General features: G+C 35.2%; 1 protein-coding gene across 1 annotated transcript; it reads left to right on the forward strand.

Moving 5' to 3' along the window:
- Window positions 1-542: 542 nt before the first annotated feature.
- Window positions 543-950, forward strand: LOC145164733 (uncharacterized). The gene has a single exon (XM_079083426.1). The coding sequence runs from the start codon at window positions 543-545 to the stop codon at window positions 948-950; it is 408 nt and encodes a 135-aa protein (XP_078939552.1).
- Window positions 951-25,626: the final 24,676 nt, after the last annotated feature.

Consider the following 25,626-nt stretch of genomic DNA (forward strand, 5'->3'; position numbering starts at 1 on the left):
GGTGTAATTAATATAAGTTATTTACCTTGTTAGAATTGAGTAAATGGGATAAAGGATACCTAACCATTTATTTGTTTTTTAACTTGGATCCTAGACTTTAAATAAATAATATTTTTGGAAACAACAGGGTATTATTATTTAAAGAATTAAATACTAAATGAAAACTTTGTTAAACTATTGTAGATGGCTCCAACAACTACTGTAACACACCACCCAATGAACATTCAGTCAATTCTTGACAAAGAAAAACTCAACCACTCCAACTTTTTAGATTGGCATGAAAATTTAAGAATCGTTTTGAAACAAGAAAAGAAAGACTATGTCCTTGAAAAAAACCCCCTGATGAACCACCTGCTCTCCCAAAGGCTGCACATGATGCATGGCTAAACCATATAGATGATTCACTTGATGTTTCATGTCTTATGCTTGCCTCTATGGTTCCTAATCTTCAACAGGATCTGGAACACTACACTGCCTTTGATATGATTGAACATCTCAAAGAGATGTTTGGTAAACAAGGTTGAACCAAAAGGTTTGACACTATGAGAGCACTCCATGCCATGAAAATGGAGGAGAGTGGGAATGTGAGCACACATGTTCTCAAGATGAAAAGTTACATGGATCAATTGGAGAGATTGATCTCTCCATATCCACAAGACTTGGCTACAGATATCATTCTGAACTCTTTGCCAAAGTCTTACAATGCTTTCATCATGAACTATAACATGAATGGGTGGGAGAAACCGATCTCCGAGTTGCACTGGATGCTAAAAACTATAGAAAAGATTATCCCAAGTAAAACTTCCCAAGTGCTCATGATTAGGGAAGGAAAGGTCAAAAAGAACAAATGCAAGAATTTCACGGGAAAGCCACAAGCTGGCAAGGGAAAAGGGAAGAAAAGCTCCCCAAAACCCACCACCCAAGAAGAAGGAAAAGGTTTCCAAAGATGACACATGCTTTGAGTGCGGATTTTTCGGGCATTGGAAAAGGAATTGTCCTAAGTACCTTGCTCATCTAACACTTGGGTATTAGATACTGGTTATGGAAATCATATTTGTAACTCGTTGCAGGGGTTCAGAAAGAGTAAGGAAATTAAAGAAGACGGGATGACATTACATGTCAGCAATGGAGCACATGTTGCGGTCCAAGCTTTAGGTCATTTTGATTTATGTTAACCATCTGGTCTGTACTTGACATTAGACAATGTGTGTTTAATTACTTCTATTACTATAAATATCATTTCAGTTTCATGTTTGAGAAAATCTAGTTATGATTTCAAGTTTGTTGATGATAATATTCACTCATTCTTGAAAGGAATCTTCTATTTTGAGGCTAGACCAATAAATGGAATTTATGAATAAACCTAGATGACACCTCAAAAAATAAGTCCCTTTATAATGTTAACACCAAAAGGCTCAAACCAAATTTGAACCAAACATATCTATGGCATTGTCGCCTTGGACATATAAATAAGAAGCGCATAACCCAACTCCAAAAGAGTGGACTTTGGGGGGAAAATGACATTGAATCATTTGACATATGTGAATCTTGTTTATGTGGAAAGATGAAAAAATCCTCTTTATTTGGAACAAGTGAAAGGGGAAGTGTTTTATTAGGCATCGTACACACTAATGTATGTGGACCTTTCAAAACAATGTCTAGATATGGTGAGATATATTATATCACCTTCGACGATGACTTCAGTTGTTTTCGTTATGTGTATTTGATGAAACATAAACATGAAGCATTTGAAAAGTTTAAATTTTTTCAAAGTGAATTTGAAAATAAATTGGACAAAATAATCAAAATCCTTCGTTCGGATAGAGGAGGCGAGTACTTGAGCCAAGAGTTCCAAGACCATCTAAGTAGTCGTGGGATTATATCACAACTCACTCCACCTAGAACACCACAGCTTAATGGTGTTTTTGAAAGGAGAAATCGGACCTTACTCGATATGGTTCAATCTATAATGAGTCGAAGTACCCTTCCTTTACCATTTTGGACTTATGCTTTACTCAGCCGTAGCCCGTATCTTGAATATGGCCCCAACTAAGAAGGTAGAGAAAACACCTTATGAGATGTGTTATTGAAAACCTCCATCCTTGTCATATATGAAAGTTTGCGGATGTGAAGCTTATGTTAGACAAGAGACTTCCAGTAAACTTGGCCTAGATCTACCAAATGCGTCTTTGTAGGATATCCTAAAGATTGTTTAGGATATTACTTCTCCATCCCTAGTGAGAATACAATCTTTATTTAACGAAAAGCTGAGTTCTTAGAAAGCAAGTTTCTAATGGGTGAGGCTAGTGGGAGGCATGTGGAACTTGAAGAAGATCAAGAACCTCAACCCGATGCATCATTAGTTAGCACTAGTACTAAACAAGAGGTTGTTGAAGATGAAGAGATCATTGTCCTTCAACATACTGAAACACAAGACGTTCGTAGATCCGGTAGAACTCGTCATGAACCTGAGAGATATGTATTCCTCATTGACGAATGCTTCGTAATGAAGAATGCTGATGACACGGCCAGCTACCGATATGCAATGTCATATCCCGAATCTGAAAAATGGCTTGAAGCCATGAACACTGAGATGCAATCCATCGGAGAAAATCAAGTCTGGGACTTGGTTGATCTTCCTCCCAATAGCATGACTCTTGGAAGCAAGTGGGTCTCCAAGAAGAAGACTGACATGGATGGCAACTTACACACATTAAAAGCAATATTGGTTGCGAAAATATTAACTCAAACTCATAGGGTTGATTATGATGAAACCTTTTCACCGGTCGCTATGATTAAATCAATTAATATAATACTTTCCATAGCTGCATGTTATGACTATGAGATATGGAAAATGGATGTCAAAACCGCTTTTCTAAATAGGCACTTGGAAGAAGATGTCTACATGGTTCAGCCTGAAGGTTTTGTCGACCAAAAGCATCCTAATAAAGTGTGTAAGCTCAAGAGATGCATTTATGTGTTAAAGCAAGCATCTCGTAACTGGAATCATCGTTTCGATGATGAAATCACAAAGTATGGTTTTATTAGAAATTAAGATGAATCTTGTGTTTACATGAAAACTAGTGGGAGCTCGGTGACATTCTTGGTCCTATATGTGGATGACATATTAATCATGGGAAATCACATTCCAACTTTACAAGGTGTAAAGACTTAGCTTGGAAAGTGTTTCTCAATGAAGGACCTAGGTGAGGCACAATACATTCTTGGAATCAAAATCTATAGAGATAGATCAAAACGATTAATAGGTCTAAGCCAAGGTATATATATTGAGAAAGTATTGAAACATTTCAATATGGAAAAATCTAAGAGAGCATTTGTACCCATGACACATGGCACTGTACTAAGTTCATCTCAATGTCCTAGCACAAAGGCTGAGCTAGACAAGATGAAAGATATTCCATATGCTTCTGCAATCGGATGCATCATGTATGCCATGAATTGTACCAAACCTGATCTTGCTTATGCTGTGATCATGGTGACCAAGTTCCTACAAAATCCAGAAGAGAGTCATTGGAGAGCTGTGAAGAACATTCTAAAGTACTTATGAAGAACTACGGATTTGTTCCTCGTCTATGAAGGCGTGGAAGATAGCTTAAGTGTAAAGTGCTACACTGATGCTTCCTTCAAAAACTGATCGAGATGATTGCAAATCGCAATGAAGATATGTGTTCATTATCAGTGGGGGTGCTGAGTCTTGGAAAAACTCCAAGCAAAGTGTTGCTGCACAATCCACTACAGAGTCAGAATACATTGCTACTTTTGAGGCTGCACAAGAGGCTGCTTGGATGAAGAAATTCATTGGGGGTCTAGGGGTAGTCCCTACCATTGAGGACCCCCTACCCGTTTTATGTGACAATGAGGGTGCTATTTCTTTGGCAAAAGAACCCCGATCACACCAGAAGTCCAAGCATATTAGCCGCAGATTCAACTTCATATGGTATAAAGTTGAATTAGTTGAAATTAGTATTCGCAAAGTTCACACCGATCAAAATTTGGCGGACCCTTTCACGAAGCGTCTTCTTCAAGAAAAATTTGAAGGATATGCTCGACGAATAGGACTTCACTATTCTAGTGAGTGGATTTGATCTATGTATTAGTATTGAATATTAGAACATTATATAACATCATCTATTGTAATGACTATGATATATATATATATATATATATATATATATATATATATATATATATATATATATATGGTATATGATCTTTTCATCAAATATTTGTTGTGTTCCTTATTAACATGTTTAATCATTGAGTAAATTTATTCACTCTAAAACTCGATAGTCAGTTATTATGGTGAGAGCAATAATGAAATAAGACTAATATGAAATGGGATGGTAGACAAAGCGTTGTAACCAGTTTCATAGGTACTTACTAGAGAGTAACTATTGGAGTGACCCATTCAAGATCACTTCATGGATCGTTGTCATCAATGACACTTGATAAAAGGTAATATCTGTATATCCTTAGCACCCGAGATACATATATGAGACTTGAGTGTGGGGAACGTTATGCTTTGATGTAGTCAGAAGTTGTTCTTTTATCAGGCAGTTATAAAAGCTATTATCAGGCGTGATGTAAACGATGCAAGAGGCGTATGTAGTCAAGATGGGATTTTTTCCTCTTATTTATTGAGAGCTAGACATCTAAGGCCTGATGTAAAGTTGAACACTTATATGAGATTGAATCCGATCCATATCTCATGTTCAACATGATGTCTGTAGCAAAGGGATAAGTGATAAACTTACCTTACTCAACAATTGTAGCCTTGAGGCTTTTGGGGAATTGGGCGTTGATGGAATGGCACTATGCCATATGTTGTTGGGGGCAGTGAAATGTTGCTAGACGTTCACCACTATATATCAATTTGATATGAGTCTTGTGTAAGTGGGAGATTGAAAGATATAGTACGCTTAAGAGTCATATTAAAATGATATTGCTAAATAACATATGACCCTAAGGGTCACACTAACACGAACTTGATACAAATGATTATTTATTAGAAATTGATTTTAATAAAAATTCATAAGCTCTTATAATAAATTGCGAAAATATTTATTTCAAGGAAATAATTATTTGACAATACAAGTAACACATTATTTCATAATATATGGATTAATAAGTCATGTACAACATTTTGGACTCGGTAAGCCTTTTGTCTTTTAGAAAAAAGACAAAGTTTATATCTTATAAACTTTGAGTTTATAAAATATAAACTCAATCTTCTCTTTTTTATAAGCATGGCCGACCATGTATGGGGAAAGGAAGAAGCATGGCTTTCTTATTTGTTTAATCAAAAGTATTCAAGGTATGGTGCATGCTAGGGGACAATGTTTTCTAAAGTACTTAATGCTTAAGCACTCTTGGATTAATATTCTACTATAAATAGTAGAGAGTAGATTCATTTTGGTTCATCCCTTCCTTACAAAAGCCATGAGCTTCTCCTCCTCTCTCCATATTCTCTCAAGTCTTGCACTTTGAAGATATTTGTTGCTTGCATCCTTTCTTTAAGTCATAATCTTGGTTTGACATTAAAGCTTAAGAGTTGTAACTAGCATTACATCAAGTTGTCTTAAGGGTTCATCCTCACTCCATTAACTTCCAAGCCTCCCCTAGAGGACTCAAAGTGCTTCAAAGGTAGTTACCTCTTCCTCCTTCTATGGTTGTGTTTTAATCTTTCTTTTACATGCAAGATGATCCTTGGTGGGTGATAAAATGTTTCTGTTATTTATAAAACTCAAGTCTTCCGTTTTCCGTTATTTGTAGTTTTTGAAACTAAATTTTAAATAAAACCCAACAATGTGGACAGAGAAGGTTCCCTCGTTGGAAGTTATCAAGGTTTCGTGTTGTGTAGCTTTTGTTAGATGAGAGACTCACGACAAGATTGAACCTCGTAATGAGAGATGTATTTTCATCGGCTACCCAAAAAATTCCTTTGGATACTTGTTCTACAGACCTAGTGAGAAGGTGGTCTTCGTAGCACGAAGGGGAGTCTTTCGCGAGAGAGATATCATATGCAAAATGGACAATGGGAGTGCAATTGATCTTGAAGAATTTCAAGAGTCAAGCGATGAAGGAACCTGTAACACTAGTAGTCAACTAGACGAAGAAATTCATGGTTTCCATATTACTATAGATGGTGATACGTTTATTAGTGATAGTACACTGGTAAATTTGGATGAGCCTTCTAACTACAAGGAAGCCATGGTGGGCCCTGAGTCTCCCAAGTGGAAAGAGGCAATGGACAGCGAGATCAAGTCTATATATGACAACTAAGTTTGGAATTTGGTTGACAATGTACCAGGTCGTAAGACAGTTGGGTACAAATGGATCTTCAAGAAGAAGACCAACATGGATGGAAATGTACACACCTTCAAGACTCGACTGATTGCGAAGGGCTTTACTCAAACCCCAAGGGGTTGACTATGATAAGACCTTTTCACCAGTGGCTAAGATTAAATCTACTAGGGTTATGCTAGCCATAGTTTCGTTTCAGGATTATGTAATTTGGCAGATGGATGTCAAAACAGCTTTCCCTAATCGAAAGTTGGCTAAGGATGTTTACATGAATCATCCGGATGGTTTTGTGGATGCTAAGTACCCCATTAGAGCGTGTAAGCTTGAGAAATTAATCTATGGATTGAAACAGGCTTCTCCCAGATGGAATCTTTGCTTTGACGGGAAATTTAAAGAGTTTGGCTTCTCTAGAAGTGAGGATAAATCTTGTGTATATGCCCAAGCTAGTGGGAGTATAGTCACCTTCCTAGTATTATATGTCGATGACATACTGCTCATAAGAAACGACGTTCCAACTTTGCAAAAGGTTAAGTCTTGGCTTGGAAAATGTTTTCCTATGAAGGATCTGGGAGAGGCTGCTTATATTCAGGGAATAAGGATTTTGAGAAATAGGAGTAGAAGACTAATTGGACTTAGTCAAAACACCTATTTAGATAAAGTGTTAAAGCGTTCTAACATGGAAAATTCCAAGAAGGGAGAGTTACCTATCCAGAGTAATATATATATATATATATATATATATATATATATATATATATATATATATATATATATATATATATATATATATATATAACAGTTATCTTTGCTTTGCCATCATTGATAAGTTATGGTACAGTTAAATACATTGTCTATCATTACGTTTTCTTCCATAATTATCACTTTATATATATATATATATATATATATATATATATATATATATATATATATATATATATATATATATATAATTAACTAATTTATAATGTAACAGCTAAGTAGAATGCCTATCCTAAAACTTGGTGAACATTACTTCTAGGTATTATGTTATCCTAGGAAAACGGCCAACATAACAACCATGTATAATTCTTTCCTAGTATAACGGGTAGCATAACGATTAGATATAATATCATTGCTTAAGACTATGAAGGGTTTTTACCGACATATTATCTCAACGTATTTATTGCGTAAACTACTAATATATTACAAATGATAATATTTTGTAAAAATCGATAAAGTAGTTTTATAAGATGTATTGCCCCTCCCTATATTTTATAAAACGATGGAAAAGGGGCCGTGAAATTCACCTTTAAGCATGATACCGCTGATGTAGGGTAGAATCAGGACTCGGGACTCGAAGATCACCTCGGGATCGACCGGACTCGAGAGTATAATACTCCTAACTTAAATATATATCTAAAATATATAAAAAAACGTTTTCTAAATAGTTTAGGTGTATTTTCTGAGAGTAAAACGAGAGGAAGATGAAGATTTGAGTGTGAGGAAAAGAATGAAGTGCAGGCGGCCTTTTATAGGTAAAATCTTCGTATGCGCCCCGCGCATGGGGAAGGGCACACTGTGTACTCTAGTCATGGTTCTAGTATCCCTCTGCCGCGTATCTATTTCTTATTGGTGCTACATACCCACTTCTAGAAGCATGTGTGCGACGTGCAATCCTCATGTGCCAAACGCTTTTCACAAAACATCAAAAATTCGTAACTTCTTCATACAATCTCTGTTTTTGACGTTCTTTATATCCACGTGTAGCGCTCAACGGAGACTACAACTTTTCTTTAGGTTGTATTGGCTAATTCCAAATTTTATTTTTAGCCATTATTTTTAAATGATTTAATGATTTTGCAAAAAAACATAGGATAAATTACACCATTAGTCCCTTGTGCATGTGTCCAAAAGCACGTTTGGTCCCTATTTTCAAAAATTAACTCGGACGGTCCCTAGATTTGTTTTTTGTTACACGCTTAGTCCCTCCAGACATAAAAAGACTATTTTACCCTTAACAATTTCTTTTATAATTTTCTTTTATTGTTTTTTTATTTTTACATTAAAAAGAAAAAAAGAAAAAAACGTATCTTCACCCCCCCCCCTTTTTTTTTTCTTTCCCCGTACTCGTTTTCCCCTTTTCCTCTAACTATCGACAAACTGCAACCATGAAGCCGCCAACAACCATGAAGCAGCCACCGACGAAATCTATTCATCCACCGTCTTCTCTCTTCTGCAACCCAACCGACGACCACACATCTCATCCATTTCTTTCTATGCATCTCACAAACTCTATCTCAGCCACCATAGGAGCAAGGAAATCATCAGAGCAACCATCGCCGCCATCATTCATCGTCTGTACACCACCATTCAAATACACTCCTGCCAACACCCTTCATCTGCGTCATCATCCTCATTGAACAGAAAAAGAAGAACGAACTGAGAAGATAGAACGAACTGCCAACACCCTTCATCTTCATCTACGTCATCATCCTTATTCCCGACGATAGGGTAGCAGATCTGGTTTCCGATTCTCGATCAGTAGTTGTCGTTCGAACTGAGAAGATAGAATAAGGTTTCACTATTGGAGGGGAATGAAGAAGGGGGTATTTGAGGCGGTTGCACCGGAAAATGTGGGTGGTCCATCGCTGCACCAAACCCCTAGCCGCCTCCCGTTTTTCCGGCAAGAGGGTATTGATACTGCAGCACTCCCTAAGCTTCTACCTTACCGTTTAGATCTGCACTCCAGAAAAAGGCTATATCCTCCGACGGTAATGATGATGGAGCGGTGACATGTAGTGTTCAAAGGGGGGTGGTTATTGGTTGTTGTACAGGAGGGTGGCGATGGTGAAGGAGGTGGTGGTTTTGTGGTTATTTTTCCGGGGAACAAGTGGTGGTTGGTTGTGCATTCTGGTGATGGTTGTGGAGATTTTAGTGGTGGTTGTGCATTCCGGTGGTGTTTGTGCAGTCAAGTGGTGGTGGTGGTGCTTAAGTCTTCTTCAACAAAACAAAAAGATAGATATATAGATATTAAGTTTAATAAATTAATAATAAATATTAAAAATAAATGAAAATAAATTATAAAGGGCATTTTAGTCATTCCAATTCTCACAAGGGACGAAGCATGTAAATTTAAAGTAACGAGGGACGAAATATGTACCTTTTTACGATATAAGGGACGGGCCAAGTTAATTTTTGAAAATAGGGACTAAACATGCTTTTTGGCACCTGCACGAGGGACTATTGGTGTAATTTACCCAAAAACATAACTCTCTCACGCGGACTCTGATTTTGACGTTTCGTTTACCAAAATTTCTATCTTAAAGGGTACTACGACTTTCCTTTTGGTGACTTTACCTAAAAGTCAACCATTGTCTTCGTAGTTTTTTTCCGTTAATAAATTTTAATTACGTGGTAGATTTTTATATCTTATAAACGACATATCTCCTTCATATGAATTTAGATTTCTACAAAATTTAAATGTTCAGGATTGGGACGATACATACATTATATATATATATATATATATATATATATATATATATATATATATATATATATATATATATGTTTTGGTGCACTGTGTTTTATTACTTATGGATGATTTAGTTGGTTTTCCCTATTTTTCTTAATACAAACTTTATATTTTTATTACATATTGATATATAACATATTAAGTCTATTATATTCGATGTTGATGTTTTATGTAAATAACGATTTGCTGCAAAAGTCGCAACTGTTACACAACTTGGGGAGAAATAAAACTGATACTCATTGAAAAATACCACCCTAGAGATAAGGTTGCAAAATTGGACCAAGAACTATAAAGTTCAACCACGAATGGAACAGACATTTTAGCTTACACATCCCGATTCGACGATCTTGCAATCCTATGTCCTTGTCTTGTAGAAAGATTGATGGGTGCCTAGGAGGTCCGAATCCATAAATATAAGAGGTAGTTATGTCGGATTCGGTGTCTCAGCCCATAACTATAATTGGTATGTACTTGACCCGATAGTAGCATGGTCCTTTTGGGCTGCCTTCACCAGTGCAAATTGAAAGGATGGACTTTTGAGAAAGATGTTATTTGTGATTTATTAATATATTATAAATATAATATATTAATTGAGAAATCATATTATTTAATTAGTATTGATCAAAAATTAATTTGGAATTAATTTAGTGATCAAAAGAGTCTGATTAAATATACGGGGACTGATTAAGTAAATCAATGATTATTGTAGTGTGGGCTAATGATCCATGGTTGATTAGGATGGGATAGAAGGTTTAACCCATGGAGCCTAAGAAATATGAAGGGTCATTTTGCATTAGGGTTTGCATGGATGAAACCCTAGTCTTTGCCACACTATAAAAGCAACCCCCTAGCCCCTAAAACTGGTGCTCATGCATTCCAAGAGAGTGATAACCAATTTTTGAGCTTAATAGCCTATTATCTCAAGCCTCCTCTTACATTTGGTGTTTGTGACACATTAGAAGCATCACACTTGAGCTGCTAAAGCTTTCTAAGGCCAAGAACTACAAACAACATCAGGAGGTATTCATCTAACCTTATTTTTATGTTGTATATCCTCTATTGTATGCTAGTTAGGATGTATGCTTTGGAAAATTTGAAATTGCATGTATAATTAGAGAACAGTTAGATCAAAGTATCTAGGGTTGCATGTGCACCATAGGAGTGTTATAGTGCTTAAAACCCATCAGTGGTATCAGAGCCTAGGATTGTTTTCTGTTATAATGTTACTTGATTATTTTTCAAAGCTGAAAAATCAATTTTCTGGCATCTGACTGATGAACTCGCCGAGTCCATGATCTAACTCGACGAGTTCACTCACTCAAAGGGCATCTCGACGAGTCCAGTTCATGCACTCATCGAGTATAACCTTCTGTGTGCAGAATTTCGAGTTTTTGGCCAGAATTAGATTAGGATGATTACCACAAACTATTTTGTCTCATAAAAATTGTATTTTCTGATTTGGTAATGATGATCCACATCCAGTTAAAGGACAATTTTCAAATTTTAAGATAATAAGATAATTATTTGTATTATTTGATATGAATTGCCTTGCTATTTGAGTTAGATTAGATCAATAGTAAATTATATGATAAAGTTGTTACTTAAAATTGATCTAAAATTGTTTTTGAAGTGAGTTTTGTAACTTGTCCTCAAGTTATATGAAAAGTCTCATTCATGAACCTTAAAACTCATAAGTTTTCATAAGTTATGGAAACCAAAAGTTTTGAAGAGTTACAAAACTTGCCATGAAGTTTTGGAATTTGTAAATTCTCACTTATGAAATATTTAATTCCAAACCTTAGAATTTTAACAGTTTAAAATTCAACCCTTATACTATTATAATATTATAAGTTTAATATATGCATAAAACAAGTCAGTCTTACCTTTAGTAGGCCTCATTCACGAGCTCGGTCTATAAGGGGGGGTATAAGGTTACTGCCTATAAAATGGTGGTTTAATGGATGTCCACTCTCACCCACCGTTTCCTTGACTGGTGGAGGGTCGTTAGCCGAACGGGTAGGATAGGACATTAATTCTCGTTAAAAGTATAATGATTATTATAATGTAACTAAATGTTTTATTAAATTCCCAATCTTAGTTACTTTAGGAAAAAGGTGAAAATGGTGCTATTCCATGAAATTGCACTTTGCACCTTGCTGAGTCGTTAGTGGAGCGTGTGTGGTTAACCGACACACTAATTTGGGACTAGAAAGGGTGGCAAAGGGTAGCTTGATATTAATCATAGATCAAAGGAGCGTGTGTGGATAACCGACACATTGATTAGGTGATTTGTAACATTAAGAGTACCAAGCACATTTGTATGGTTATTCACACATTGTTTGTGATCCTCGGCATCCCAGACACAAACTTGAAGGGCATATGTCACACCCCGCTAAAGAGGAAACACAGGGTGCGACAGTACAAAGGGTCTCATAGCGAAAGTTAAAAGACAACACCAACCATAGTATTAAAAATAATTTCAATTTACAATGAATTTGAACAACTTTTTAAAATAAATTACAATGTATTTAAAAGACAACACATGCAAATGCTCCTACAAGTGTTGTGTCTCTACGTGCCTCTTACTAGATGATTCCTAAAAAAACATGTAAAACGAGCGTCAACTATAAAAATAGTTGATGAGTACTCACAGATTTAAAAATAATATTGGTTTCATGAATCGAAATCAAAGTTTTCATAAAAGTTTCCATAAACGAAAATATATTACAAATGAGTAAATAAGTTTGCATAAACAAAGCTTGTTGTCATCATGTGAAATAAAGTATGTTGCCCAAGTGAGTTGCAACATTCATATTCTCATGGAAAATAAAGTTTGTTGTTAAAACGAGTAAACATGTTTCATTACTATAATGAGTAAACGAGTTCATTGTTACTAGGAGCAAACAATTTTATTGCTAAAACAAGTATATAAGTTTCGAGTAATAAAAGTTCATTGCTATAGTGAGAAACAAAGTTTATTGCTATAATAAGTAACAAGTTTGTATGTATATGAGAAAACAATGACTTCACAACCAAGCCTATGATTGATGCCCTATAAAGATATATGCTTATCATTCCCTAGATTAATATGGTATCATGCACTCAAGCAATCGGGATAGTGAGGAGTTGTCAATTCCTAATAGCGCTATCCATAACGACCATTGGCTCAAAGAGTTAATCGTTGGAGTAAAGTGTAAGGGAAGGGACTTAAGACGATAAGGCCTCATGTTTCAAGTTGCAAAGACATATATAGAAAAATATAGCAATCAAGAGTACCAAGCACGTTTGCATGGTTATTCACACCTTGTTTGTGATCCTCGGCATCCCAGACACAAACTTGAAGGGCGTATGTCACACCCCGCTAAAGAGGAAACACGGGGTGCGACAGTACAAAGGGTCTCATAGCAAAAGTTAAAAGACAACACCAACCATAGTATTAAAAATAATTTCAATTTACAATGAATTTGAACAACTTTTTAAAATAAATTACAATGTATTTAAAAGACAACACATGCAAATGCTCCTACAAGTGTTGTGTCTCTACGTGCCTCTTACTAGATGATTCCTAAAAAAACATGTAAAACGAGCGTCAACTATAAAAATAGTTGATGAGTACTCACATATTTAAAAATAATATTGGTTTCATGAATCGAAATCAAAGTTTTGATAAAAGTTTCCATAAACGAAAATATATTACAAATGAGTAAATAAGTTTGCATAAACAAAGTTTGTTGTCATCATGAGAAATAAAGTACGTTGCCCAAGTGAGTTACAACATTCATATTCTCATAGAAAATAAAGTTTGTTGTTAAAACGAGTAAACATGTTTCATTACTATAATGAGTAAACGAGTTCATTGTTACAAGGAGCAAACAATTTTATTGCTAAAACAAGTATATAAGTTTCGAGTAATAAAAGTTCATTGCTATAGTGAGAAACAAAGTTTATTGCTATAATAAGTAACAAGTTTGTATGTATATGAGAAAACAATGACTTCACAACCAAGCCTATGATTGATGCCCTATAAAGATATATGCTTATCATTCCCTAGATTAATATGGTATCATGCACTCAAGCAATCGGGCTAGTGAGGAGTTGTCAATTCCTAATAGCACTATCCATAACGACCATTGGCTCAAAGAGTTAATGGTTGGAGTAAAGTGTAAGGGAAGGGACTTAAGACGATAAGGCCTCATGTTTCAAGTTGCATAGACATATATAGAAAAATATAGCAATCAAGTTTGATACAAATCAATTTAGATACAACGAACAATAAATAGTTTTTTGGACATGCTTTTCCACCCCAAAACATGAAAACCAAAAATAAGGGGAGTCGTGAATACTCACAATGCATTGAGATGATGCAAATGGTGCCTTGAACTACTTCCACTTGTACCACTACCGATTGCTACAATAATGGTATACGCCAGTGAGTCTCTAATCGAAAACTAACACTAGTATACTTACTACTACAATAGAATTATGCCAATACTGTGTCAAAATTTAACATTGTTCAGTATAAAACATTTTTCTGTGAAATTTAGATTTCTATGAATCAATTTGTTGTATAAAAAATTCAAGTGGAATTTCCCATTATTGAAATGTTAAAATTTAACATTTTAAGAGGTTTTTCAGTGATTAACTATTTAAAAACTAAATCATTTTAGTTCTAAAATTTCCCAAACTTTTTATTTCAGTTTCAACTGAAGTCAAAGATGTTTGGAGAATTTTCTTAACTGGTTGCTATTTTTCTTGAATTTTTGATTTGTCTAACTATTCTTCACCATTTTAATTCATTGAATAATCATAAAATCATGGACAAATACTAAACAGTTAATAAAAACTACCAAACTTCATATTTTGGTTTTAACTGTATTAAAAGACTTCCAGATAAATTTTCATGGATTATAGGTATGTATAGCCATTTTTCTTATATTTAAATATCTAAATAGAGAAAAATTCATAAAAAATAGCAATCAGTTAAGAAAATTTTCCAAACTTTGTACATCACTGATATAAAACATATTCAATCTGGAAAAATATAAAAACTGGTTTTCAAACAGTTTAGCATGATTTTTCGAATTTTTGTGTATTTATTTTATCAAAAAAGAGATAAATAGAAAACAGTTTCAAAAATTTCTCAACCCTTTTGTACTAGTGTTATTACATATATAAAAGCTAAGAAAAATATAAAATTTGGTTTCCAAACAGTTTAGATATTTTCTTCACTTAAATAAGCATTAATTCGTGAATGATTATTAACGAATTAAGAAAAATTACCAATCTTTTTGTAAACTTCATATATAGTGTACATAATCTGGGGAAAATACCAAAATTGGTTTTCAAATAGAATAACCCGATTTTATGATTTTTGTGTTTTTATTTTAGCAAAAATGAAGATAATTAGAAAACAGCATGTAAAATTTCCCAAACTTAGTGTTATACTTTTATTAAACATATATCATCTGGGAAAAATGCCAAAGGTGATTTTCATATAGAGGAGTCTGATTTTCATATTTTATGTGTATTTAATAAATAAAACTAAAATAAATAGTAAATTGTTAGGATAATTCCTAGAATTTTTTGTAAAATTATCTAATGTTGTATATAATATAGGAAAAATATAAGAGTCATTTGTAAATAGTGGAGTATGATTTTTTGATTTATGAATGTTTAATCTTAGGAAAATAGAATTAAAAAAGAATATAGAAGATAAAAATCATTTAACTGCTTATATAGCATCCTAATGTAATATAAGATGTTCTGATAAGTTTGCATGAATTTTGGATGAATAAAACTATTTTCCCGATTTTAGTCCATTATATACTCAAAAATCGTGGAAAAATATAAATACATTATGAAAAATCCTCAAAATATTTTCTAAGTATTAAATATTGCCTAGAATAAGTGAAAATTATTAAATGCTCTTTTAATATCTTGGAACTTAGTTTTATGATTTATTTGATTTAATCATAAAGGAAATTAAAAATCATAGAAAACTGTAACAAAAATTGATGAAACTTCATGAGAGATGTTTATTCTCTGTGGGGTCATTCATGAATTTATTCTGTATTTATGGACCTCAGAAAGTATGTTATATGAATTATTGCCCTATTTTCTTGCAATAATTATAATAATTCGAGAAAAATGAATTATTTTATGAAAATTTATAGATCATCTTATTTTGTTGTTTGGATTTTGGGAAAAAAAGTATTTGAACAAAAAAAAAGTTTTGAGATATGTATTTTGGAATAAATCTTTTATGAACATATTTGAAAGCTTTTAACAATAAACTTTGATCATCTAGCATCTAAGCTTGAAGATCATCACATGCATGTTGGTTTGAAGGCCATTCATGTGTTTGAAATGTTCAAAAATCATTTTTGAAAGAAAACTTAGGGTGCATGTGGTGTTTTTCCACCAAAACGTGTAGAAAAGTGCATTACCTTGATTTTGACTTTGGTTTAGGTCATGGGACTTCACCATCTACAACATGCATGTTGTTTTTGGGTGAAATCCTACCACCATCATCATCAAAACTGTGAGTAGGTGCAAGTGTTCATGATTTTACAATAGAATGGAGTAGAAGATGGAGAAAATCCAAGAAAAACAAGTAAAACTTGAAGGAATAGTGAAGTAGAAATCAATTTTATCTTCAAGAACACCTCAAGATGATGACGATTTAGAGTTCAAGGTGTGTTCTTGGACCCATTTTCTGGAGAATTTCGTGGTTGATGGAGAGAGGAAGAGAAAATAGAGAGAAAATGAAGTGGAGGTGTTGGAAAAATGAGAGAGAATGAGGGAGAAGGGATGTAAGGTTTGTGTAAATGTTTTAGGAAGGCAAATATTGAAGGATGAGAGAGGGTGACCGACTTTTGATGGTATAATGCCCTCTCTCTCTTTTAATTTTATAAAAAATTCAATTCTTTTATAAAAATTTCAAACTTTTTATAAAATATACACCCTAACCAAGTTTTTGTTCATTAAACCTTGATTTTCGACTTATAAATTAAGGGTAATTGTTAATGACTTAAATTTTATTTTCCTTGAATGTATTTTCAAAATTTTAATTATTATAAGATAATATTATAAGGTTCATAACTAATTTTATAGAATTTTTAAGGTTAAAGTTTATAAATATGAGTTTTTATGGCTTTTAGGGTTTTGGAGTTTAATAAACTTTGAATATCAAAATAAATTGAATCTTTGAGACTTCAAATTATTTTTGTGTTTCCTAACTCTTATTCAAGTTAGAAATAATGTTTGTAATTAATTTTTATCGGTTTATTGGCATTCTATGTAGTGGTTTCAAGATTTAAGTGAAATTAAGGAATCAAGTATACTAGTCCTAGTTTTCAACTTGAACTTAAGTTCCTACGAGACTCAGACCTAATTTATACCACAAGGTCAAGTGCATGATGTGTCTACATGATTCATGCAAAGATGTTCAAGTCAAAGAATGAATCGAATATGGATTGTCATTACAGTTAAGTAGTTGTAGAATTCACATACCAATGTGAAATCTAAGTACACTAGCCTTCGATTCTACTTGTTTCCTAGTTCTTAGTAGGTTATAACTTAGCATCTAGTTACAAAGTCTAGTATGTGTTGTTCCTACACGTGAAACTAAGTTTATCAATTCTAGAACCGACTCGAATTTTGACGGTTGTCACAACATAATTGAGATTTAAACATGCCATTGAAATGTTCAATGAATCTCAAAAGAATCTAGGAATTTAAATCCAATTAAAACTTAATAATCAATTTCGTTTTTCATGGTGAAAATTGGTAAATCGTCATTTGCCTACCTTCAAATATTTTGTAATTGGATTAAGGCATCCCTCTTCCATATTGTAAAATATTGTCTTGGGTCCTAGCCTTAATATTTCATTTGGGTGTTATATTAAGGACACTTATCTAATCTAAACTTGTTCTTTTTCTTTCCAAATGTATATCCCAAACAATGATTTAGGCTCAAACCCTTCTAGCTCATTCTCCCTCATGAACTTGGTTGGGGAACTATATTCGATGGGTCAAACTTTAACGATTGGATTCGAAACATTCATATGGCCCTTCGCTACGAGGAAAAGGAATATGTCCTCAATAAAGAGCTGAAGGAGATTGATGAACAAACTGCTACTCCCGAGCAAATCGAGGAATACCAGATTCATGAGAGGGACGCGACAAAGGTGTCATGCATTATGATTGCTACCATGACTGCTGAGCTTCAAAAGTCCTATGTGGACTTCTGGCCTTTCGAGATGCACCAAGATTTGATGGAAAAGTACCATCAAAGTGCTCGACAGGAAAGGTATGAGATCATTGCCTCCATGATCACAACCAAAATGAAGGATGGTGAGTACATCACGACCCACTTGAAAAAGATGTAGAGATTTGTGGACCGCTTGCTGAAGTTGAATGTGAACTTCGATGAAGAGTTGCCTATTGACATCATTCTACATTCTTTGCCTCCTTGTTATGATCAGTTCAGAATGAATTATCATATGAACAAGGAGGAAGTCACTCTGAGCAAGCTTCAAGGCCTTCAGAACTACAGAAAGCAATTTGAAAGGCAAGGCTGTTGTACCTACTCCTACTGCTGTTGCCCCTGTTCTGGCAATTGGACATGGGAAGGGAAAGAAGAGGAAGGCTCCTTCTAAGAGCCGCAAGGGAAAGTCTCTTTATGGATCTTCTTCCACTGGGACCAAATCTGGTTATGCTAATCCCTCTACCAATCCAAAGGAAGCAGAGTGCTTCCATTGTCATGAAAAAGGGCACTGGAAACGAAGCTGCCCCAAATACTTGCAGGACATTCAGGATGGGAAGATAAAGCCAACCTTCACAGGTATTTACACTATTCTATCTAATAAATCATTGCATGTTAATTCTTGGGTCCTTGATACAAGTTGTGGATTACACATTTGTTCTGATTTGTAGGGACTAAAAGGAAGTAGGGATGTGGAGCACGGGAAGATAAACTTAATAATGGGGAATAGAAAAGTGTTGTTTGTCACCAAGATTGGAGTTTATTCTTTATTACTTAGTAGTGGGTTAAATTTAGATTTGAATAATTGTTGTTACTAGTCGGATATGGCGAGAAACATTATTTCTTTTCATGGTTTGTATAAACAAGGTTTTAGATTTTCATTTGATAATGAAATTGGTTCTATAAATGCTTTCTATAATGGTGTATTTTATTTTAAAGCATTACCTTTTAATGGTATATATGAAACTGTGATGGTTGTAGATAACTTAGGAAATAATGTGTTGAATATTGATTCCTCCAATGGTTTGGAGAAGGCATCCTTGTGGCATTGTCGTCTTGGACATGTCAAAAAGAAGCGCATAGCCCAACTCCAAAACGATGGAGTCTTGGAGTCATTCGACTTAAAATCGGATGACACTTGCGAATCTTGTTTTCTTGGAAAGGTGACCAAGTCACCCTTCACTGGTACTTGTGAAAGGGGTGAAGGTCTGTTGGATATCATAAACACCGATGTGTGTGGACCCTTCAAATCCACTACAAGGGATGCTAACCGCTTCTATGTGACTTTTACTGATGATTACAACAGATATGGCTATATCTACTTAATCAAGCATAAGTCAGAAACCTTTGAAAAGTTCAAAGAGTTTAAGCAGGAAGTAGAGAATCAATTAGGCAGGAAGATAAAGATGCTCCGATCCTATCGAGGTAGTGAGTAACTTAGTATCGAGTTTCACGACTATCTTAAGGAATGTGGAATTGATTCACAATTGACGCCACCTAGGACACCGCAGTTGAATGGTGTGGATGAGAGGCGCAATCAAACCTTATTGGACATGGTTCGTACCATGATGAGTCGAGCTTCGTTACCTATCTCATTATGCGGGTATGCCTTAGAGACTGCCGCCCATATCCTTAATCTAGCCGCTACTAAGAAGGTTCCCAAAACACCTCACGAGATGTGGACAGAGAAGGCTCCCTCGTTAGATCACATCAAGGTTTGGGGTTGCGAGGCTTTCGTAAGACGAGAGACTCACTACAAGATCAAACCTTGTAGTGAGCGATGTATTTTCATTGGCTACCCACAGAAATCCTTTGGATATCTCTTCTATAGACCGAGTGACAATGTTGTCTTCATTTCGAGGAGAGGGGTTTTCCGAGAGAGAGAACTCATATGCCAAGAGGACAGTGGGAGGCAAATTGACCTTGAAGAGCTTCAAGATTTAAGTGATGAAGGAACCTCAACCACTGGCACTCAACCCGCGGAGGAAACTCCTATTGAACCTATTGACGAGTCATTACCTCTTCGACGTTCCTCTCGAGTTAGGATGGCACCTGAGTTTTATGGAGTCCATATTACTACTGAAGGTGATACATTTATCATTGATAATACACTGGTAAATTTGGATGAGCCAGCTAACTACAAGGATGCCATGGCAGGCCCCGAGTATGCTAAATAGAAAGAGGCAATGGACGACGAGATTCAATCCATGTATGACAATCAAGTTTGGAACTTGGTTGACAATATACCAGGTTCCAAGACAGTCGGGTGCAAATGGATCTTCAAGAAGAAGACCGACATGCATGGGAAAGTACACACATATAAGGCGCGACTGGTTGTGAAGGGCTTTACTCCAACTCAGGGAGTTGACTATGATGAGACCTTCTCACCAGTAGCGAAGATTAAATCTATAAGGGTTATGTTAGCCATAGCTGCATTTCATGATTATGAAATATGGAAAATGGATGTCAAAACCGCTTTCCTTAATGGAAAGTTGGCTGAAGATGTTAACATGTGTCAGCTAGAGGGTTTTGTCAATGCAAAGTACCCTAATAGAGTGTGTAACCTTAAGAAATCCATTTATGTATTGAAACAAGCATCTCGCAGATGGAATCTTTGTTTTGATGAGAAATTCAAAGAGTTTGGTTTTTCGAGAAGCAAAGATGAATCATCCGTATATGTCAAAGCTAGTGGGAGTATATTTAGCTTTATGGTATTGTATGTAGATGACATACTGCTCATAGGAAACGACATCCTAACCTTGCAGGAGGTTAAGTCCTGGCTTGGGAGGTGTTTCTCTCTGAAGGAGCTTACAGAAGCTGCCTATATTCCAGGGATAAGGATATTGAGAAACAGGAGCAAAAGACTAATACGACTTAGTCAAAGTACCTACTTGGACATGGTGGTGAAGCGTTTCAGCATGGAGAATTCCAAGAAAGGTGACTTACCTATCTAGAGCAATACGAAACTGAGTTAGATTCAGAGTCCGAATACAGAGGCTGAGATATCAGAGATGAGTCAAGTACCATATGCTTCCGCAGTTGGCTCTATCATGTATGCTATGACTTGTACTCTCCCTGATGTGGCCTTTGCTTTGAGCATGGTCAGCAGCTATCAAGGGAATCCTAGTAAAGCTCATTGGACTGCAGTAAAGAACATTCTTAAGTACTTGCAGATGCCTAATGACTGGGTCCTTACCCTCGGTGGGAGTGATGACTCTAGAGTGACAGGGTATTGTGACGCCGGTTTTCAGACCGACATAGATAATTTGCGCTCTCAGTCGGGCTGGGTGTTTACCCTAAATGGAGGAGCAGTAACATGGAAAAGTTATAAGCAAGAGACTTTAGCTGATTCAACGTGTGAATCAGAGTACATTGCAGTGAGCGAAGGATCGAAAGAGGCGATATGGTTGAAAAACTTCATCGGAGACCTTGGAGTTGTACCATCCATAAAGGAGCCTATGGAGATTTTCTGCGATAGGGCTATCGATTTGACCAAGGAACCGAGAGATCATGGTAGATCCAGGCATATCGACAGAAAGTACCATTTCATAAGACATCGAGTAGAAGAAGGACTCCTCGTAGTTAGGAGGGTATATTCAGAGGATAACCCAGTAGATCCCCTTACGAAGGGACTGAGTAGGGTTAAGCACTTGCAGCATGCTAAAAGTATCGAGCTGAAGGACAATATTAGTTTTAGTGATTAGATAAATATTTAGAAACTTGTAATAGCTAAAATGTAATTGACATTTGATGATTGAATAAAAGGATTTTTTTATAATTAAAGTTAATATCTTGTGTCAATTGTTTACTATTGTTTCACCTTGCATGTTTTGACTTCCAGAATAATAAGATTATTCAAACTATCCACAATCAATCATACTTTGGAAGTAGGTTATGAGGTTAGACTGTCATGAATTGGCTTGTAGATTGTCTAAGGTGTTAGACATAACAAAAGTATGCTACAACGTTCATGAGTGCTCCTGAAACAATATTTGAGTATTGGATTAAACCCACGCTCACATGAATCACTTCATGGACTTTATTACGAGTGATTGTGAGACGATAATATCATATAGTCTTCAAACCAAGATATATGAGTTGTTAACTACGACTTTGTTGTGCATTGATGATATGAAAATGCATCAGTAACTTGATGTTATAAAACGTATCGTTGTGCATGATTTAACGAGTAGTTTGTACAAGCATATAATGTTGAAGTTTATCTGTTCCTTTTATCCTAAGACGATCAAAAGCGATATCTTGGGCCCATCGATGATTTTGTTTTGACTTATGTGTCCCGCCCGGTCAGGACTAAATTAACGTGTTCAGTTATGTTCTATGTCAAACAAACTGAAAATCGTGAAACAAACTGCAGGACAATAAGCATGACTATGTTCCATGTATTTTTCTGCACGATATCTTGTAGAACAGAGGATGATATGATCCCTTATCTAAAGGACGCGTCACTGACTAGGTCAGAGTTCGACAACGGCTTTTGAGAGCTACGATTGCTAATCGAATTTTGAAGTTGCATTGGCATTTATAGTTATTAGACTTATCTAAGTGGGAGACTGTTGGATTAGGTGTCTACGCCCATAACTATAATTGGTATGTACTTGACCCGATAGTAGCATGGTCCTTTTGGGTTGCCTTCACCAGTGCAATTTGATAGGATGGACTTTTGAGAAAGAAGTTATTATTGATTTATTAATATATTATAAGTATAATAAATTAATTGAGAAATCATACTATTTAATTAGTATTGATCAAGAATTAACTTGTAATTAATTTAATGATCAAAAGAGACCGATTAAATATACGGGGACTGATTAAGTAAATCAATGCTTATTGTAGTGTAGGTTAATGATCCATGGTTGATTAGAATGGGCTAAAAGGTTTAACCCATGGAGCGTAAGAAATATGAAGGGTCATGGCGCATTACGGTTTGCATGGATGAAATCCTAGTCTTTGCCACACTATAAAAGCAACCCCCTCGCCCCTAAAATCGGTGCTCATGTATTCTAAGAGAGTGATAACCGATTTTTGAGCTTACTAGCCTATTCTCTCAAGGCTCCTCTTGCATTTGGTGTTTTTGACACATTAGAGGTATCACACTTGAGGTGCTAAAGCTTTCTAAGGCTAAGAACTATAAACTACATCAAGAGGTATTCATCTAACCTTGTTTTTATGTTGTATATCCTCTATTGTATGCTAGTTAGGATGTACGCTTTGGAAAATTTGAAATTGCATATATAATTTAATGGTTTTTGAGCATTCTAACACTCCTATGGTGTACATGCAACCCTATAAACCTTCGATCTATGTTTTCTCTATTATACATGCAAATATTCAATATTCCAAGGTTTCATCCTAACTTGCACCAAATCGGTTTTGCCCTCTTGTGTACTATTCACTAGTCCCCATTTCATGAACCAGAGACCTCTTTATATAGTGTGGATAATTAGGGTTACATTCATGTAAACCCTAATACCCATGACCTTTCATTTCCATAGGATCCATGGGTTAAACACTCCATGGACTATCCATGAAAGCTTAGCCCAACCTAAATGAACTTGGCCCATCCTATATATATAAGAGTCCATACTTAATTAGTTCCTTTTGATCACTAAATTAATTCTTGATAAATACTAATTAAATAATATGATTCCATATTAATATATTAGAACTTATAATATATTAATATAAATCATAAGTATCCTTTTTCTCATTTTGTCTATCCAATTGTTCCGATGCCATGCAACCCAAATGGACCATGCCAAATCGGGTCAATTACATACCAATTATAGTTTATGGACTTAAACAGTAATCCAACAGTCTCCTACTTGGATAAGTCTAAAACTATTATTGCGTATGACTCCAAAACCCGACTAGCAATCGTAGCTCTTAAAGCCGCTGTCGAACTCTGACCTAGTGAATGACTTGTCCATTAGATAAGGGATCATATATTCCTCCATTCTAGATATCATATGGACTGAGACATGGATTATAATCATTCCCTCTATCCATTTGTTGTTTCCCGATTTCCGATTTATGACGACTGACTAATTGAACAAATCAAATCAGTCCAGGCTTGGCCAAGCACTTTGGGGTGTCATCACTAAATGATCGAGGGGCCTACAGATATCGCTTTTATCCCTCCAAGGGTAAAAGGAATGGATAAACTTCGACTCATATGCTTGTTCTACTACTTGTTGAATCATACACAAAGGCACGTTTTATAACATCGAGGTACCAATGCGTTTTCGTACAATTAATGTATAACCAACTCATAGTCAACAACTCATATCTCTAGGTTTGAAGAATATAAGATATTTTTGTCTCATGATCACTTGTGATAAAATCCATGAAGTGAGTCAAATGAGCGTGGGTTTAATCCAATGCTCGAATCTCATTCTAGGAGCACTCATGAATGTTGTAGCAACTCTTGCTATGTCCAACACCTTAGACATCTACAAACCCAATTCATGACAGTCTTGCCTTAATACCTACTTCCAACGTATTATCGACTGTGGATGGTTTCAATAACTTAGTCATCCGGGAAGAATGACCTCGTTCTTCTAGAAGTCAAAACATGAAAAGTGAAACAGAAGAATAATCGAATCCAATATGGTCTCAGAACTTATGAATATAAATAAAACACCTTTTATTTATCACCTTATTGATTACACATTATTCATTGCATAATGTTTCAAATAATCAACTCTCTGCTTGAATCAAAACAATAGTCATGCCATGCTCTAAGCATGAACACTATGTTTATCCACACTATATTTATGCCATACACCAAGTATGTACGCTATGTTTGTCTATGATCCTTACTTTGTGGAATAGATCAATTGAACATAATTCCAATGATTCTCATTTCACAATCCCAAAACCTTACTGTAAATGTAAGAATTCCAAATTCCTACCATTTACCGAAATCTGTTAGATTCTAAACTTATATACTCTGATCCTCTTGTAATGATTATGCACAAAGTCACAGATACTTGTCAACAGACATTACAGAGTATTCCAATGGAGATCAATTCCATGGAAACGAAGTCTCATATTCAAAGTACATTCCTTTGAACATCCTTCTTGTATTAAGTTTTCTAATCTTACACAAATTGAATACCTTCCACCTATGGAGACATTTCCATATTCCCATTTTGACCATCACTTCTGAACAAGAGTTGTCTCTTTTCAGAATATGTGAATATGGTCCTTTCCAAAAATTTACACCATACTTCCAACTGTCTATGAGCAACCAATCTTTGGTGAACCTCAGATTGTCCTCGACAATTGCTTAATCATTTTAGTCATATCCAAGTCTAAACCTTTTCCCCTCTTAATGCCCTGGGCATTTTGAAAATTTAGAAAGGATGAATATTATAGCATATGCAATCGATCGTATATCCGAAGCATATGGGACACGATTCATGATTTCTCACATAAAGACATGATACTAGACCAGTCTTTTGCTATAATATTTCTATTTTCCATGTTCTCATAATTC

This window comes from Lactuca virosa, chromosome 3 (genome assembly GCF_052849685.1).
Source record: "Lactuca virosa cultivar CGN04683 chromosome 3, Lactuca_virosa_CGN04683_v6, whole genome shotgun sequence".
NCBI lineage: Eukaryota > Viridiplantae > Streptophyta > Magnoliopsida > Asterales > Asteraceae > Lactuca > Lactuca virosa.